The sequence below is a fragment of the Poecilia reticulata genome, chromosome 22, assembly GCF_904066995.2.
Source record: "Poecilia reticulata chromosome 22, P_reticulata-male-v2, whole genome shotgun sequence".
Taxonomy (NCBI): domain Eukaryota; kingdom Metazoa; phylum Chordata; class Actinopteri; order Cyprinodontiformes; family Poeciliidae; genus Poecilia; species Poecilia reticulata.
This window is the reverse complement of record NC_088851.1, coordinates 23,654,789-23,670,609: the sequence shown is the minus strand read 5'-3', so window position 1 is coordinate 23,670,609 and position 15,821 is coordinate 23,654,789. Positions and strand designations below refer to the sequence as shown.

General features: G+C 40.7%; 1 protein-coding gene across 5 annotated transcripts in view; it reads right to left on the bottom strand.

Moving 5' to 3' along the window:
- Positions 1 to 14,502, bottom strand: part of qkia (QKI, KH domain containing, RNA binding a) — an 85,889-nt gene extending 71,387 nt beyond the window's left edge. For all 5 annotated transcript variants that reach the window (XM_008399971.3, XM_008399973.3, XM_008399972.3 and 2 more), the window contains exon 1: positions 14,088 to 14,502. In XM_008399971.3, coding sequence (XP_008398193.1) covers positions 14,088 to 14,232 — 145 coding nt within the window. In that variant the 5' untranslated portion in view covers positions 14,233 to 14,502. The remainder of the gene's footprint in view (positions 1 to 14,087) is intronic.
- Between the last annotated feature and the right edge of the window lie 1,319 nt (positions 14,503 to 15,821).

The window sequence follows — 15,821 nt, the reverse complement described above, 5'->3', positions numbered from 1 at the left end:
CTTAAGGTGTCAACAGCAGCTGGCACCTTCATCATGCCCACACCTGCCCCACCTGCTGCTGTCCATCCTCAGCTGCAGTCACTCTTCCCTTCCCCAAAGGGTCATTCATATTTAAAGAAAATTGGTCTATTTATAAACTTTGCGCAAGTGTCAAGAGGATCAAATTTAAATTTTAAACGTTCGACAGTCGATTCTCAAAGTCACCACCATCATAAAAAAGGAAAAACAACAACTAAGAGGCAAACAGGAGGCTGTTGGGGACGTGGATGGAACGATTCATCAGTGTTACAGTAAAATTAAGATATTTGCACTAAACGGGGCTTAAAGTTTTAGCTGTGAGGTGATGATTATATCAGCCATTTCAATATCAGTGTGTGCAATATTATCAAATTCAGATGATATCATTATAATCAGACTGCAACTAAGCCTCTCACAATAAGCAATACATCAATTACTATAAATGAAGATGATAAATGATTTCCACTTGCATGATAGTTTTTGTAGTTCATGTAAGTGATGCTGCCCTTTATGATTGAAAAGCCGCCATTTTGAAAAATGTTGCCAACATTTGACACGGTTTATCATTTTATTTATTGTTGTGGTTGTTTTTTTGTTATTTTTTTGTGTTTCTTTCAGTGTTAAATGTTCTCTGGAAATGAAAGCTTACTGATGTATTCAGCTTGTTGTACTTGGATCACTATGCCTTTATCATTACATTACTTGAAAATGGTCTCAAAATGACAATATTATCGTTTATCGCAATAATTTCTGGGACAATTCATCATCCAGCAAAACTTGTTCTCTTTACAGGCCGAACTGTAACGAACAGTCAGGTCTGCAGAGACGATCGTCAAGGCTGTCCTTCCATCCATCCTGGACTCGCACAGGATTGGGTCAGGAAAAAGACAGTTACCATCTCTGCAGACCCCACACATCCTGGACACAAACTGTTTGGACTTTGACCTTCAGCTCAGCGCTACAGAGCGGATTTTGCCAAAACCAGCCTCCGCAGAGACAGTTTCTTCCCTCCAGTCTGAACACAATGAACACCTGAGCAGTCAGCTACTCTACGGTGAAAAACATAACCATATTTTCACTGTCACAATCCTTCTTTTGTTCTTACTATGTAAAAGAATGGCTGTAAATACATCTATACATTGTTCCCCTTTTCTTATTTTAATACATCTGAAGGTTATATATTTATACTTGCTGTCTGCACACAGTGAGCACCTGAAACCAAAGTCAAATTTCTTGTTTGTGCAAACAGCTGATTATAATTGTCAGAATGAACTTCTTGCACTGTGTTGAATATTAACTCATTTTCTGGTATTGTGCATCTCTGCTAGGCTAAGTATGCCGTTTTATTGAGGGTTGGCTGATATAAATTTGTGCTTTTTTGCTGCTTTACACATTTTTGAAGAGGCATTATCTTTGGGCAACACATTGTTCCTGCTGCTGTCTTCAAGTGATCATTATCTTTTCTATTGAAAAGCAAATAAACCATTTAGATGAGCAGTCTGCAGGCTTTGTGCCAATTTCTGGAAAAACAACTGCAAAGCAAAAGTTGATGAGTTGTAATCTTATTTTTCTGACCAATTTCTTCTTTGTATATTAAATATCAAATGCAACTTTTAGAGAAAAACATGCCTAATGTTTAGAACTTTCTTAATTACAATTGGTTTCCAGCTGGCATTAGGTTTGAGACATCAGTCACTCAAAGCGTTGTAGCTCCATGAACAAGCACAGACTGGCAGGGCAGTGGAGAGCTCACTCAGTCTCTGAGGGAGAGAATAGAAAAAATATATTTTCTCATGAGGCAGACACTAATGTCACGTACAGGCGCATATATACACAACGCACTACACTTTCACAGATTTGCTGATATTTAAAATGTTGGGCTGGTGAGAATTCATGCTGTAAAGTCTGATTGTAACTTGAACAAAAAGGAAATGAATTTTTGAATAAATAACTACATTTCTTTGCAAAATAAGAGCCCTTTGTTTTGTTTTTTTTACACAATCAGATGTGCGAGTGCTAATCAGCATCATCTGCTGTGTGATGTTCTGCACGTTGAGACTTTCCGATGAGCGTAGCGCTGTCTAACAACACAGATGACACTGAAAGGAAATCTATATGTAAATATCCTCTTACTGAAAAAGAAGAACATTCCTTTAGGGCGCTTCGCTTCTTTACTGAATCTTTTAAAAATGAATGCAGGGAAGAAACAATGTTGAGCAAAGTGAAATATTTCCACTACCACAATTGCAGAAGGGAAAGTGAGTCAATCCAGTTATGCAGAAAAAAAAAGTGAACCCAAGTTGAAGAAAAACACATAACAGCAACAACCTAAAGTTTGGCAAACTGAAATATTATGAGCATTAACAAACCCTACATTGGTCAAACTATACTCCATACTTTCAGTGTTGCCACAGAGAAGGAAGTCACTAGTTTCACTGTTTGACACGTTATACCCAGTCAGAATAATCACACAAATAGGGTCACAGTATTATCACATTTACTTTTCTGCATAACAACTATCCTCACTGTGCTATGCTAACTCCTGCACTCCAAAGGCCTGCCACCCCGTAAGCCGTGTAGCTAAAAGCAAACTAAAACAATGTGTTAGTCACTGCTTTGACCCAAAGCTCACATCCCAAATACAAGCCCCAGGATTTGAGAGCATGGTAGGGTCAGAGGGGAAAAGCATCAATGAAGTAAAGCTCTAAAACACCAAGATGAGCTGGCAGCTACTCTATTACATCGCCTTGCATTGCCAGCATCTGGACAGACTGCAATGACATCCAACACCCAGGAAGAATGTACAACATGTGCCTGTGAGAGGACATAGACGTGCAACACAGAGCAGACTGACACGCTATACATAACTCACTAAATTACAAACATGAACTGTGCAGATAAAGCAATATTGGATGAGTTTTGAAGCAGCCAACGCAGCTGATAATATAATTAGGCTGAGAACCTGTTACACTTTAAACCAACACATCATATGGATTGTTATGTGATTATTAAGCTTCACGCATCGAAAAGCAGTAGAGTTAATTGCGCATTAAGTTGCAACACAGTTCATTCACAGCACTAAACAAGCAAACAGGGATCGCACTTACAGGCCGACCCGATACTAATTCAATATGTTGATTTGGCTGAAAAATAAAAGCATTAATGGGGTCAGCTGGAGCCAACGGTGCATTACACGCTGAAAACACTAGAGACACAGATGCACACATTGACTCAGACATTTCTGCTGGACAGTTGTTTGTGTGGCGTATGAAGTCTGTAAAGCAATAAGCAATCGCGCTCCTCCTGGCCGACAGCATTCAGGTTCTCAGAGAGGTCTGACCTGCAGGGTCAGATTTTAAACGCTGCATTTAATGAACAGAAAGAGACATCAGATATTTTTCAGTACTTAGCCTGCTGATTAACAGTCAGAAATTTGTCCCATTTAGATTTCTGGCCATTTGATTAGTGGCATTATTGTTATAGTTTTTTTCCTCTCCATTATTATTTTTTTCCCTTTTTTAAAAAAATTTGTTCATGTTTATACATTGTTCTTATTTCCATTTTTCTGTACATTTTTTATTATTTGTCAGTATTGTTTTTTTTCATATATTATTTTTTCTTTTTTCATGTTTTCAATATATTTTATCTTTCTTATTTATTCAATCATCATTTTCTCCATTACTATTCTTATTTAATTAAATTTCCTTACTTCTTATTTTATCCCCCACACACACAAAGGATGGTGCCAACATTACCTAAAAATAAAACGGCAACAAAACGAGATGGATGACATAAATACACAGATTTAACAGATAACTGCTTTAAAACAAATTAAAAATGAGAGAATTACACTCATATAATGATATAATGTTACTGATGAGTGAATTCCTAGTTGCATTGTTTCTGAATCTTTTATTATTTTTTGTTAACCGACAATCCAAAAGCAAACACAAAAAAACCAACTACTATTTGTTATTTCCACAACTGCAACATCTTCAAAACCAAAACAATGTATTACAGTGTGAGCGCAGTAACTATGGTTTCATTTTCATTGCAGATAGCAGTCAAGCAAAATGTTTGCACCCAATTTATCACACTTAATATTGGAGTTCAATTTGTCTTAAAATACCATTTACTGTGTTTGGTTTAGGATGCTGCAGATTGGAAGGCAAATAACTAAATCCAGACAATGTGTTTAAAATGTATAGAGGGTTTGGAGTTGGATGACTGCTGCAGCTAAGACAAATAAATGCACAAAGCAACAAAGCAATGCACTGTTGTGGGATACTCTGACACAGAACAATGCTTGTGTGCATTCTTCTATGTGAACTTGCTGGAATGCTACAGTGTCACTATGTCTGGCCCATTAAAGCACAAAAAGCCATTGTGTAACGTTTGCAGAGGACACAGAGGGCCGGCCTGTGGAGCTGAGGAGGGGTCAGCAGCCCTGTTCATATCCAACCAGATGACCTCATTCACAGAGCACAGAAACACCGTCTCCCTCCATGAGCAACCTTGGTTGCCATTTTTGCTCACAGTTGACATAATCGATCGACAAAGCAGCACTGAGGGTCACACACACACTAACCCTTTAGTCAACACATTCTTTCCTGCTAGTTATCTGTAAAATTCTGATGTCGGTCCTTCCTGTTGCACTGAGGGCTACAGAGGCTCTTTGTCTAACTAATCAAAGCTAAATCACACAACACCAAGTACTGTCTAATCTCCAAACCAGTCCAGTGATCAGGTTAGACGCACTTTAAGTGCTACTACAAGTATGACGGTCTTTAGCAATAACAGAACAAGACGCAAAACTGGTTTGCTAGCTGTTGCACAACCCTGACTTCATTCATGTGCTGCAACTGCTGCTGGGTGTGCTGCATGTGGGCATAAATTATGCTAAGCAAACCGTGTTTTACATTAGAGCACAAGAGTGTGAGGCAGAAAGCCAGAAGAAAAAAAATACAACTGTGCAACAGATGTAAGTGGAGTCGGGTCAGACAGCCTGCAACACTGCAGAACACACGAGGAACATGCATGAGGACATTTCCTTAGATGTAAAATCAACTAAAATGTCAAAGTCCTCTAATCATAGAAAAAGCATTTTTAATAACTGAAACCATTACAGATTAAATTGTTCAGTAATATCTGACAGACACACTGACTGGTTTCCTGGTTTTCTCAAGAAGCAGTTGAGCATCTACTATCCTCCCGTTTCACCCCTGACAATCTTCCAGCTCTGCATTTACACTTAAACATACATGTATAGCTTTGTGTGTTATGGAAAAGATAAAAATAGTACAGAAGAGTCGGGTCACTGATGTGCATACCTTGAGGCCTGAGCATTTTCACAAACACTGATAAACTTCCAGTGACTGACCCCAATCAGTTGTAAGGTGAAGCATTAGTAGCTTTATGTTTGGGTTGCTGGTCTACACAAGTAGCAATTAGTTTTATTTAGCTAGTTATTACTTATTTAAAATGTGTATGTATGAATATTTTGACATAAGTCACTAAAAGAACATTTCTTTTCAAAAAACACAGACTGACCTCTGGACTTGGCCTCAAATCAAACTGAGTTTGCCAACATTTAGTCGAAAACATAGAATTAAAGTTAGAGACTCAGAAAACTAAAGCAGCACTTTATATTTTTACCTTCCAGTGAACTGGTGATTCACGTTTTCAGTCAAGACGCGAGCTAAACCTAAGAAATTATTTTCAGTTGCTGAACCCAAAGCAGAAGTTGAAATACTTCACTGTGGCACTCATGTTAAACTGAGCTAAGATGCACTATGCGAGTGTTTGTGGGGTAAACACACATCAGGCTGGAGGTTAAGTGCTCTGACTGTGCTCCTGGTAAAATTCCTGAGCCGGCTGCCAACGCTCGCCTGCCATTCCTCCTCTGAACCCAGAGAGAAAATGAAAGCAGACTGGTGGGCGAGGAGCAGCGGAACAGAGGCAGCATTCAGCAATTTATTATTTATTTTAGCTCTTATGACAAACGAGAGAAAAATTCAGGAAATGCTGGAAAACTGCAGATATTACTCCTGAGAAAACACTATTGTCAGAAGCTGTACCTGTTGTGACAGCGCAGAAACCTGCAAACTACAGTGAGAGAAAAAAAGGGGAGCAGGTTGGGGGGGTACTATCCGAATACGAGTGGGAGAGCTATCTGAAGCACTCCAAGAATGCAACAGGGCGGGGTGAGCACTTCGAACAGAGAAATACTGTTTAACTTCTTTATGCACGCAAATGAGTTAATGGAGGTATGCGACGAGAGAAGATCTGTGATGCAACCTAAACAACTCAAAGGAAATCTCAGACAGACCATCTCTGTGGAGCAGAATTAGAGAAGAGGAGCTTCTGTTGTCACCTCAGTGAGAAAAGAGCCCCTTTTCTTCCTCCTCCTCCTCCTCCTCCTTCTCCATGTCTGTCACACAGAAAAACAAACCACCGGCTTGTCCTCCCGGCCTGAAAAGCCTGTAACTTCCCGTACATGTTGTTGTCATTGGCGAAAAAACACACAAATTTCATGCAGGGTGGAGCACCGAGTTCACACAAAAAAAAACGAGAAAAGTACACCAATTTAAAGAACAAGTCTGAGTCAGGGGGCTGTTGTAATAGAATGATTGCAACATCCTCTTCCACATCTTCCTCTTTAACCCCGTTTGTCATTATGAAGTAAACACTCGGAGCTCTGACTCGAGCTTTAGCGCGCGGCTAAACATGGTCGGGAATAATCCCCGCGCCGCCAGGTTACCTTCTCCTCATCCTCTGCTGGTTTTGATGCAACCGCTCGGCTTTAAATGCTTCAGGGAAGAAAGAAAGATAAACATGCTCTTGCAAAAACGGTATATAGGGGACGACTCTAAGTGTTGGTGACAGTCAGATAGGCAGCCAGGCAGGCGGTTGGGGCAGGGCAGAAGACAGAAGGCCAGGCGGAGGCAGCGGCGATAAGGAGGCCCAGCACTCATGGGATGGAGGCCTGATAAGAGCGCTGAGCCGTCGCTGGATGACTTTATCATACAGCATCCCAGATAGGAGTGGCCCAAGCAGAGCAGAGGGAGTGTTGAGGCTCCAAAGCCAGAGTCAAAACAGAAACCGGAACAGAGGACGGTTCCTTTCCTGCTGCAAAGATGCCAACCTCACCCCAGCAGGCTTACTGGGCCTTCAATTTGCCACAGATGTTGGAGCTCAACCAATCACTGTGCTGCATTTAATTTAACTCAGCAGTCAGACATTAATAACAGGATTGACGTCACATCAGCGTTCACAGGATGTTAGCTGCAAAGCAGAAAAAAGGTTTCACCATTTGTTTTGGCAACAACTGTTAGCAACAGAAGCCATCTGAAGCATTAAACACTGACGGACCATGTTCACACTGAAGTACCAACGCTCTCAAAAGTTTTAATAGTTAACACCCACAGTTGTTACTAGGCAGAGTTCATACACAACCATACTAGGGCTGCAATTAATGATCGGTTTCGTAATTGATTATTCTATCAATTAATGGGATTTTTTTTTTTAAAAAGGCATATTCTGCAGATTTTTTTTTTTTGGTTTAATCACTTAGCCACTTCTTCAAATTCACTGCAAGACTATTTGGGTTTCCACTGATCAAAAATAGTGCAAACTGAAATCGCAAAAATAAATTTGCTTAATTAAAGCATGGAAATTCTGGGAAAAGTCACGTTTTTAGACAAGTTTGATAAAAGTGCAATGGAAACACTTTTTCCACCAGTGGAAACAATACAGCTGGAAAAGACTAAGGAAGTGGATTAACCAGTCGGTGGGGGTAATGCACCAATTTTGTTGTTTGAACCCACAATCATTGAAAAAGTCCTTTTTTCCCACTAAATGCTCAGTCTTGCAATTAAAAACTTAATTTAAAAACACTTCAAAAGCACTGGGTTATCCCATACAATTTCAACAGCTTAACCAAAGGACAAACCACATTGATTGGGATAACTCAATATGTGCTGGACCACCACTGAAAAACCAAAGTGGTTAAAATATATTACTGGTGAGACAGAATGCCAGGCACCTGAAATGTTAAATTTTATTCAAGCAGGACTTTATGATTGCAACATGGTGAACACTGACATTTCAATTATTGCTCTACTCTACAGTTTAACTCCACAGGTTTGCAGATGCAGGTGTAAATTTGCAGGCAGTGGATTAAGTAATAAATGTCAGAGTACAAAATTGTTGAGTTACTGACCATGTGTTTGAATAGGAATCTGGAAAGATTTTATGATTTATCACAAAATCTTTGAAAAGCAACACTGTCTTTGTGCCACTGTTTGATAATCACAATCTTTAATCCTCCTATCTGCCACATTGGATACTGAACTTGGTTCTCTTGATGTCATTTTCAACTTGATACTTGGAGAAGCCAAATTTTTAGCACAAACAGAGCGCAGCGTTAATTTATCCCCTCAGAGGGGAAGCGAAGAGGGGCCACATGAGGAGAAGCTAGTGGCAGACAACACAAAGCTTCCACTTCTGTCTTCACACTGGTGGCTGCAGCTCACTAAACCATCTCATAGAATGGCTCTTAGTTAATTAAATTCCAGCTTCTAAGTGGAGTTCAGGGAGAGGAGAAAGGGTTGGAGTTTAACAGGTTCCTTCCTGCAGCAACAATCCTGCCCCAACACCCACAGATCTCCCAGTCTGCCCGTCTTTATCTGCGTCCCCTCAGCTTTAAGCAGCATCTCACTCACCGATGTGCTAAACTGGCTACAGGTCAAAAGGTTACTGGAGGTCCTCAATGGGAGGAGGATCACATTGGGTCAGCTTAGCCTGTGTAGTGCTTGTACAAAACAAAACAAAGATGTTCAGAAAAAACGCATTTCACAACACAGGCTTTTAGCATTCTCCCATTCATCACAATCCGCTCCCTAAACAGTTTTTCCCAGGGGAGCGGTTCTCTGCAGACAGTTTGTCCTCCAAACGCTGACAGCTCTCCCAGGAATGTCCCGGTAAAATCCTGATGCAGAGATGCAGCGAGTAGATTCAAAACTGTCTGGCGGTGCAGATACAAACACGGGGAACATTTTCCACAGCGGCCATGTTCGGACACACAATGCTTCATTCTGGCTGTTTACACACCAGATAGTTCAGCAGGCTCGGTTGGATCGGGACCAAAAAATGCAACATTTGTTACATTTTCAGTTAGCGCAGAACTGTTTCACACTGCACTGTTTCAAAAATGGAGTGGCGTCAGATTTCAGTGATTGTATTTTTTCTCTTTTGTTTTTGGTATATAAAAAAACAAAACAAAAAAAACACAAGACATTTCTGCTGCTAGCGCAAAACCAGCACATTTGTTTTGGTTGTATTTACCCAGAATGCTCTGCATTATAGTTCACTTCCTGCTTTAGGAGCAATCTCCGGTCCACTTGGCGTTTATATGCATTCAAACCACGCCAGAGTTCACCTCAACCAAATCAAGACTGAGGTTTTAAGCGGACTAGAATTTGATTTTGCGCATTCACACCTCCCTAAACGAACCGGACTTTCTGGGCTAACAAACTAAAGTTCAATTAAACTGGATTGAACAGGACTGGTGTGAATGCATCCTCAGTCTACTGTGCAAAACTCATTGGCAGGCCTCTGTCTATGAACCTTCAGAAAATAATCGTGATTGTTGTCGTTTGGGTACTGCAACTATAAACAGAAACATTAAAAACGTTGCTTTTGTGTGCCTCGGTGACAATGACCCAGAAGTTTCCATCTGAACCGGGTTGCTTCCGTTTACAACGTCTCAGGTGCTAAACAGCTGGGCTGATCGGCCAACAAGCAAAATATTCCCTAATTCTGTGCAGATTGTCAGTTTTCCACTGGGACTCTTTCTAAAACTGAAGCAGCTACAGATGTCCAGATTAATGTAATTAAATTCCTCCAAGCCAACAGAGACGCCCCCAACTCACAGGATCATGTCCAAATAAACCACAATGTCTTAAACTGGTAAATTAAGCTAATCCAATCGGCCTCTTTAAGTGCCCTGCTGCTTCAAAGCAGCACTCCTCGCTGGCAGGCTGCACCGCTAGAAGGTATATGGTCCGTCTACATCTGTCAAGAAAAAAAATATAGCAATTTGAAGCAGCTTGTTGGCAGGCGCCTCGTAAAGAGAAATATATAAAATACAAAAAACCCTCCACAGCAGGTGTCACCTCAAGGAGATGAACAACTGCAGCGCAATGGGATTTCTAAAGAGGCCTGTCAATCGGGCGGCGTGACCTTCAGGGGCCACATACGCATCGGGAAAGTAAGGACGGCCACGCACACACCGGAGCAGGGTGGGAACAGCCGCGGCGCACAAGGGAGGTGTCGGCTTTCTTCCGCCATGGAAACAGCTGTGCAGACATGCATAAAATGTTGGGTGGGTGGAGGAGACGTGCAGCTGTCGTGAGACGGACACAAAGTTAGAAGTGCTACAAGACGCTGGAGATCTTATTCAGTGCTCTAAGGTTGGATGGTCACATTCCAACAACAAATCTGAGCTCACGTTGATCTTACTGAGCGCGCTTTGAGCATGACCAGAAGGGTAAACGCTTGTTGAAAGAATGTTTTACGTTCTCCGTGGATTGCTGACCTAATTTCAACAGCTTTTCAAATTGCTGCTGCATTATTCGTTGTCTTGGCAAAGCTGCTGATTCCACTGAGATAAGACAGACTGAGAAGCAAACGCACTCAGAAAACAAGAAATATTACTAAAAAGTAATAATCAACAAGACTATTGTGGTAAAATGATCTTAGCTGATATTCTTCGCTGCTTCATAAGTACAATAATCTGGACTGGACTAGACATGGCGTCATCCGTTTACTTGTGAAGGAGAGCGGCGGGGTTAAGAGCCTGACCCCAAAAATTCCCCATCCACAAAGTAAACAAACTTGCACAAAAACACCACCAGTCCAACAAGCTGCACTGGGTTGGCCTGCAGCTCACATGCAATTTTTGGCAGCAGGGTAAAGTTTGGACCGGCGATGCGGAGACCCTTGCAAACCTCAGGAGGCGTCCGTTTAGACCAGAGAGACTGGGGCTGAAAGTTACAAGTGTGCCGCCAAATGATTTCCCTTTCCTACAGCTTCTCAACCTGCTAAAGCTCATTCTTTCCTCGTGTTCTTACTTTAGCGGTCTTTCTAAAAGTGCCACCATAAGCTCATTGAGGGAACTTTTAGACTGCAGAGCCCTTCTAATAACCAACCGCTTTGAGAGAAAACCAAATGGAAGTGAAATTTTATTTTTACATCGCATCAAAGCAAAAAATCTTCTGACCTCTTTTGAGCAATAAAAACGCTTCTTGTTTTCAGTTAGAGCAGCAAGAGATGTTTACTGAAAACCTCTTAAATCAAACCACAAACGCACTTCAACAAAAAAAGGAGAAAAGTTAAAGTTAAGCTTGCACTGGGTGTGTGGATAGAACTCTAAATGCTAAATTTCCAGAAGATTTGATTGATCCTCAGCTTCACTTTGAACATATGCCGCATATATATATATATATATATATATATATATATATATATATATATACATTACACATTAAAAGACTTTTATATTCATTAATCTAAAACGGGTCTGAAAAGGAATATGAAGAATAATTGTTTTCTAATCCAATCTCTTTCTCCCAGATTTATCAGTTGTGCTGCTACTTAAATATTATTGTCATAACACATACTTAAAGGTATGTGCATACCTGCATGATCTCTGAGAGCTTAAATATGAATATGAAACACCATTTCTTCTGGTATGCACAAATTTAAAAATGAAATGAAAAACTGGTTCATAAAGATGTCTATATGTTTATTTTGGAGCTAAAATGAAGACGCGTTGTCTATTTCTGTCCTAAGTGTCTTGTTTATCAGCCATCAGAAGAGGCAAAAAAAAAAATCCTTTCAGACCGGTTTAGCAACTACATACTACAGAGCCAACTCATCCAGACATGCAACCGAAACCACAAAGTATGCGCTGCTCTTCGCCTCCTCCGCTGCTTGGAGTAATCCCTGCTTATCCTGTAGCTTCCTAAATACTATATCATCACGCATTATGCTTATTTACGGTGCTGTCCAGGTCAAACGTTAGGTCAAACGTTTCCCACAATACGGGGACAGTGGCGCTCTCTAGTGTCCCCTACTTCCTTACATGAACCATAGGTCCAACATAACGCTCCGACCAGCTTATGTTTTTGATCCCATCAACAGAAAAGCATGAAACCAGATGTAGCCCTCCAGAGAGGAAAGGGTAACTAACCCACCGGGCAAAGGATAATCTTGACTGCCAATAGGAAAATGTATATTAAAAATGAATAAATACGAGTAGTACACAAGAAAGAAAAGGGGGTGTATTTAAAGCACATCGTGGCTGGTGGGACAAACGTTCAAGCAGAGGAGAAACTACGCGGCGCCACGTTTGGAGAAAAAGTTGGAGGGCTGAGTAATCCCGGTGAAGCCCCCCTCCTCCCTCCCAGCGGCGGCACCTCGCTGCCCATTGTTCGGGCAACAAGCTGCACATTCCACCGCGCTGGTAGCCTCCGCAGCTGGGGGACAGCTAAACCAAGCCTGGGCTAAAGAAAGGGCACAAATGGTGGCGGAATTCAGCAAAAATACACCATCCAGTGACAGGAATAAAGCTAAAGCCCTGGCCGAGTTTTCAAGACGTACGTAGCAGAATTGACGACGCTGAAGTTGGTGTCCGATTCGAAGCGTGACCAAACTGCATGAGAATCTGGTCAAACTTGAACTGGAAATGGGGCCATTTTAAGGTTTGTTGGCCTTTTCCCGTCTTGGTTTTCAAGACGAACCTCCATTTACACGAGCAAAGAAACAATAAAAATAAAGCTAAATTGTGTTTTTCTGTTAATTTCTAGGCTTTACCAGCCATTGCATTTCTAGTTTTTAAGTTAAACCTCATCCAAGTTGGTGAAGAAGTAAAATACCTTACAAAAATCAATGTTATTTTTATTTTTCCACAAATAGAACTGATGTTTCACAAACTGTATTTCATAGTTGTGATCAGTGTTGAATAACTCTGTCCAGGTTCAATCTGTTCAATCTAAAAAGAGTAGAGAAGCAATATAAATTAATCCAAATAGTCTTTTAGTGAGTTTCACAATCAGAATAGAAGTTATACAATAAATAAATAACATTTTATAGAAGATGTGATGTTGTAATATATTTTTGTCTGGGTTTGACCTTTTTAAAGATGCTGTTTTTTGTCTAAGGAGATAAACCAAATATGAAATCCTTAGAAGAACTGCTTTTACAAACCACAAAGTGTATTTTAATAGAAGTTATATAATTTGAATAAACATATTTTGTTCCCGTGTGACCTTTTTATGCATTTTAGTTTTCAATCTGAATCTCGTCTAAGGGCATAAAGGCATTATAAGCTTAAAATGTTAATGTTATAAGTTTTAACAGATCACAAGTTGTAATGGCAAGAATTGATATCATTTTAAGCAATATTCCAATACAATTTGACCACTCGAAGTGGTTTATGTGTCAAACAAGTGCAGATCAAAGGTATCTTGGTTAAATAAAATGAAACAGCCCTTTAGTCTGGAGCCTAAGAAGTAGTATGAATCGGATACCAACTTCAGCGGCGTGCCGAGAGTTCAGCGGAGTCTTCAGCTAGCTTCAAATGTGGCTAACTCAAGCTAAACTGCTATGAAACATGTGAGAAGAAGCTCTATCGATAAAAAACCACGACTTCCTAAACCCAACTAACCCTTTACCCACTCGTCTCAAAATACTTTTGAAGGGTATTATGTGGTTTTGCTTTCTCCAAGTGAGTCTAGCAAAGTTTTCCGCTCGTCAAACTCCGTTTGCTCCAAAACAAACTCCCTCGCTGTGATCTCAAACAGGGCAGAACTGGATTTTTTTTTTTTATTCGGGTGGGGTTATTTTTTTAAGTTTTGTGTCCCTGCTACTCCAGACAGTATGGGAGCGCCCGTTCCGCAGAGGGGACACCCGGAGAAGTGGTACCGACATCGGACTGCGCCGTGGTCACGCTCCCCCTTCCACGGCGCCGCCACCCCGCCACCCGCATGATCCAAACGCAGCTTTACCTTCATCCAGAAGCCGCTCCAGGTGCGTGAAGATCCCGCAGAGATTTGGCAAACTGGTCATAAGCTTCTTTTCGTTTAATAATTGCATCAAATAGTCCGGACTCGGCCTCGGTCGCTCCTTCACTTCGACCTCTCCGACCATCATCTTTGCGGCGAGAGCGAAGAGCGAACCACCGTGAAAACACAAAATCCTCTTTTAAGAAAAAGAGAAAAAAAATGAAAAAGAAAAAAAGAACTTGCTGCTTCAATCCCTCGCTTCCCTCCTCCTTTAGAGCAGAAGAAGATTGTGTAAGCCCCTCTAAAATTCAGGTTTTTGTTGGTTCTTGTTGTCTGAGTGGAGAGGGGGGCCCGAAAAGAAAACCGTTATGTCCCTTCCACAGACTCTCCTTTACGCCGTGTGCGCTCGGGGACGTTCGATTCCACCACTGTAGAAAGGAACCCGCCCCCTCAACGCTTATTGGTCAGCTTGTGTTTCGGGGACTAATTTTAAAACCAATCAAATTGAGCGTTAATGCCAAGAGGGCGGAGCGACATTGTTACATCGAATGATGGACAGGGATTGCAACCAATAGCGGGCTGTATGCAGGAATGCACATAATGCCACCGAAGTGTTGTCAACACAGAATGAAGAAAATTATTTATTTCTTCTTTACGTCGTTTGCGGCCATTGGCATATTTCCGAACGTGCCCATTCCGTCGAAGTTGAACAACAAAAAGTCAGAAGCCCGCTTACCTTGAACTGTAAGCATAAGTCAAAGATAAAGACACAAAGACTCCATAGGGAGTAAGGACAAGGGGGATATGTGAAGGAACGTTCTCCCAAAAAGGGGCGAAATGGCTGGAAAATTATGAAAGGCAATTTGAGCATCTAACACAAAATGAACACTTCACCCAAACAAGGTGATTGCAGCATTATGCTGAAGATATGCTTTCTTTCAGCAGGGACAGAAATTAGATAGTCCAGGAAGAGAACCTAAAGTTGCTTAGAAGATTTGAAAATGGGGCAAAGGTTCATCTTCCTGCAGGACAACAACACGTGGCTCCTGTCCACAGCATCAACCTCCTCATCGACTCTTTTAAGATCTTAGAGTAACATGTGGTATGTTAACATATCATTTCAGACTGGGATAAATGAAGTATTTTTGAACTGAACTGAACTGAGTTAAACATTTAGCTGGAGTAGAAATGGAATGATTTAGATCAAAGCACATTCTTGCTCCAAAAAATGGAAAATATAAAGAAAGACCTGTAAACTGATGTTTCATCTCCAGATGTGGAAAGGTGGGGAAACATACAATTAAACATTGAACTGGAAGAGTTTTCCTCTTGAACCTCAGGTTGTGTATTTGTAAAAAGAAAAGAAAAAGAATTGAGAACCATGTTTCATTGTCCTACAACAAATATACACTATTTGTGTTGGTCTATCACATAAAACCACCACAAACTTAAGTAGTTTGTGGATGTAAAATAAAACCCGCAACAGTTCAAGATGTGTTATTGCTTCTACGAGATATTCCAAGAAAGGGATGAAAAGCAATAATGATTTGCAAAGCAAGCAAAATGTGATTAAATTACACAGTTTCTACTAATTATTTGGCTCCTCATCAAAGGTTCTATGACTCCATACATCATAAGAGCTCATACAGTAACTTTAGTGTTGAGGATTTTAATTCATAAAGTTATTGACCTCATTCGTTTTTTGTTTCAAATGATAGAAAAATAGATTCGTTTTGA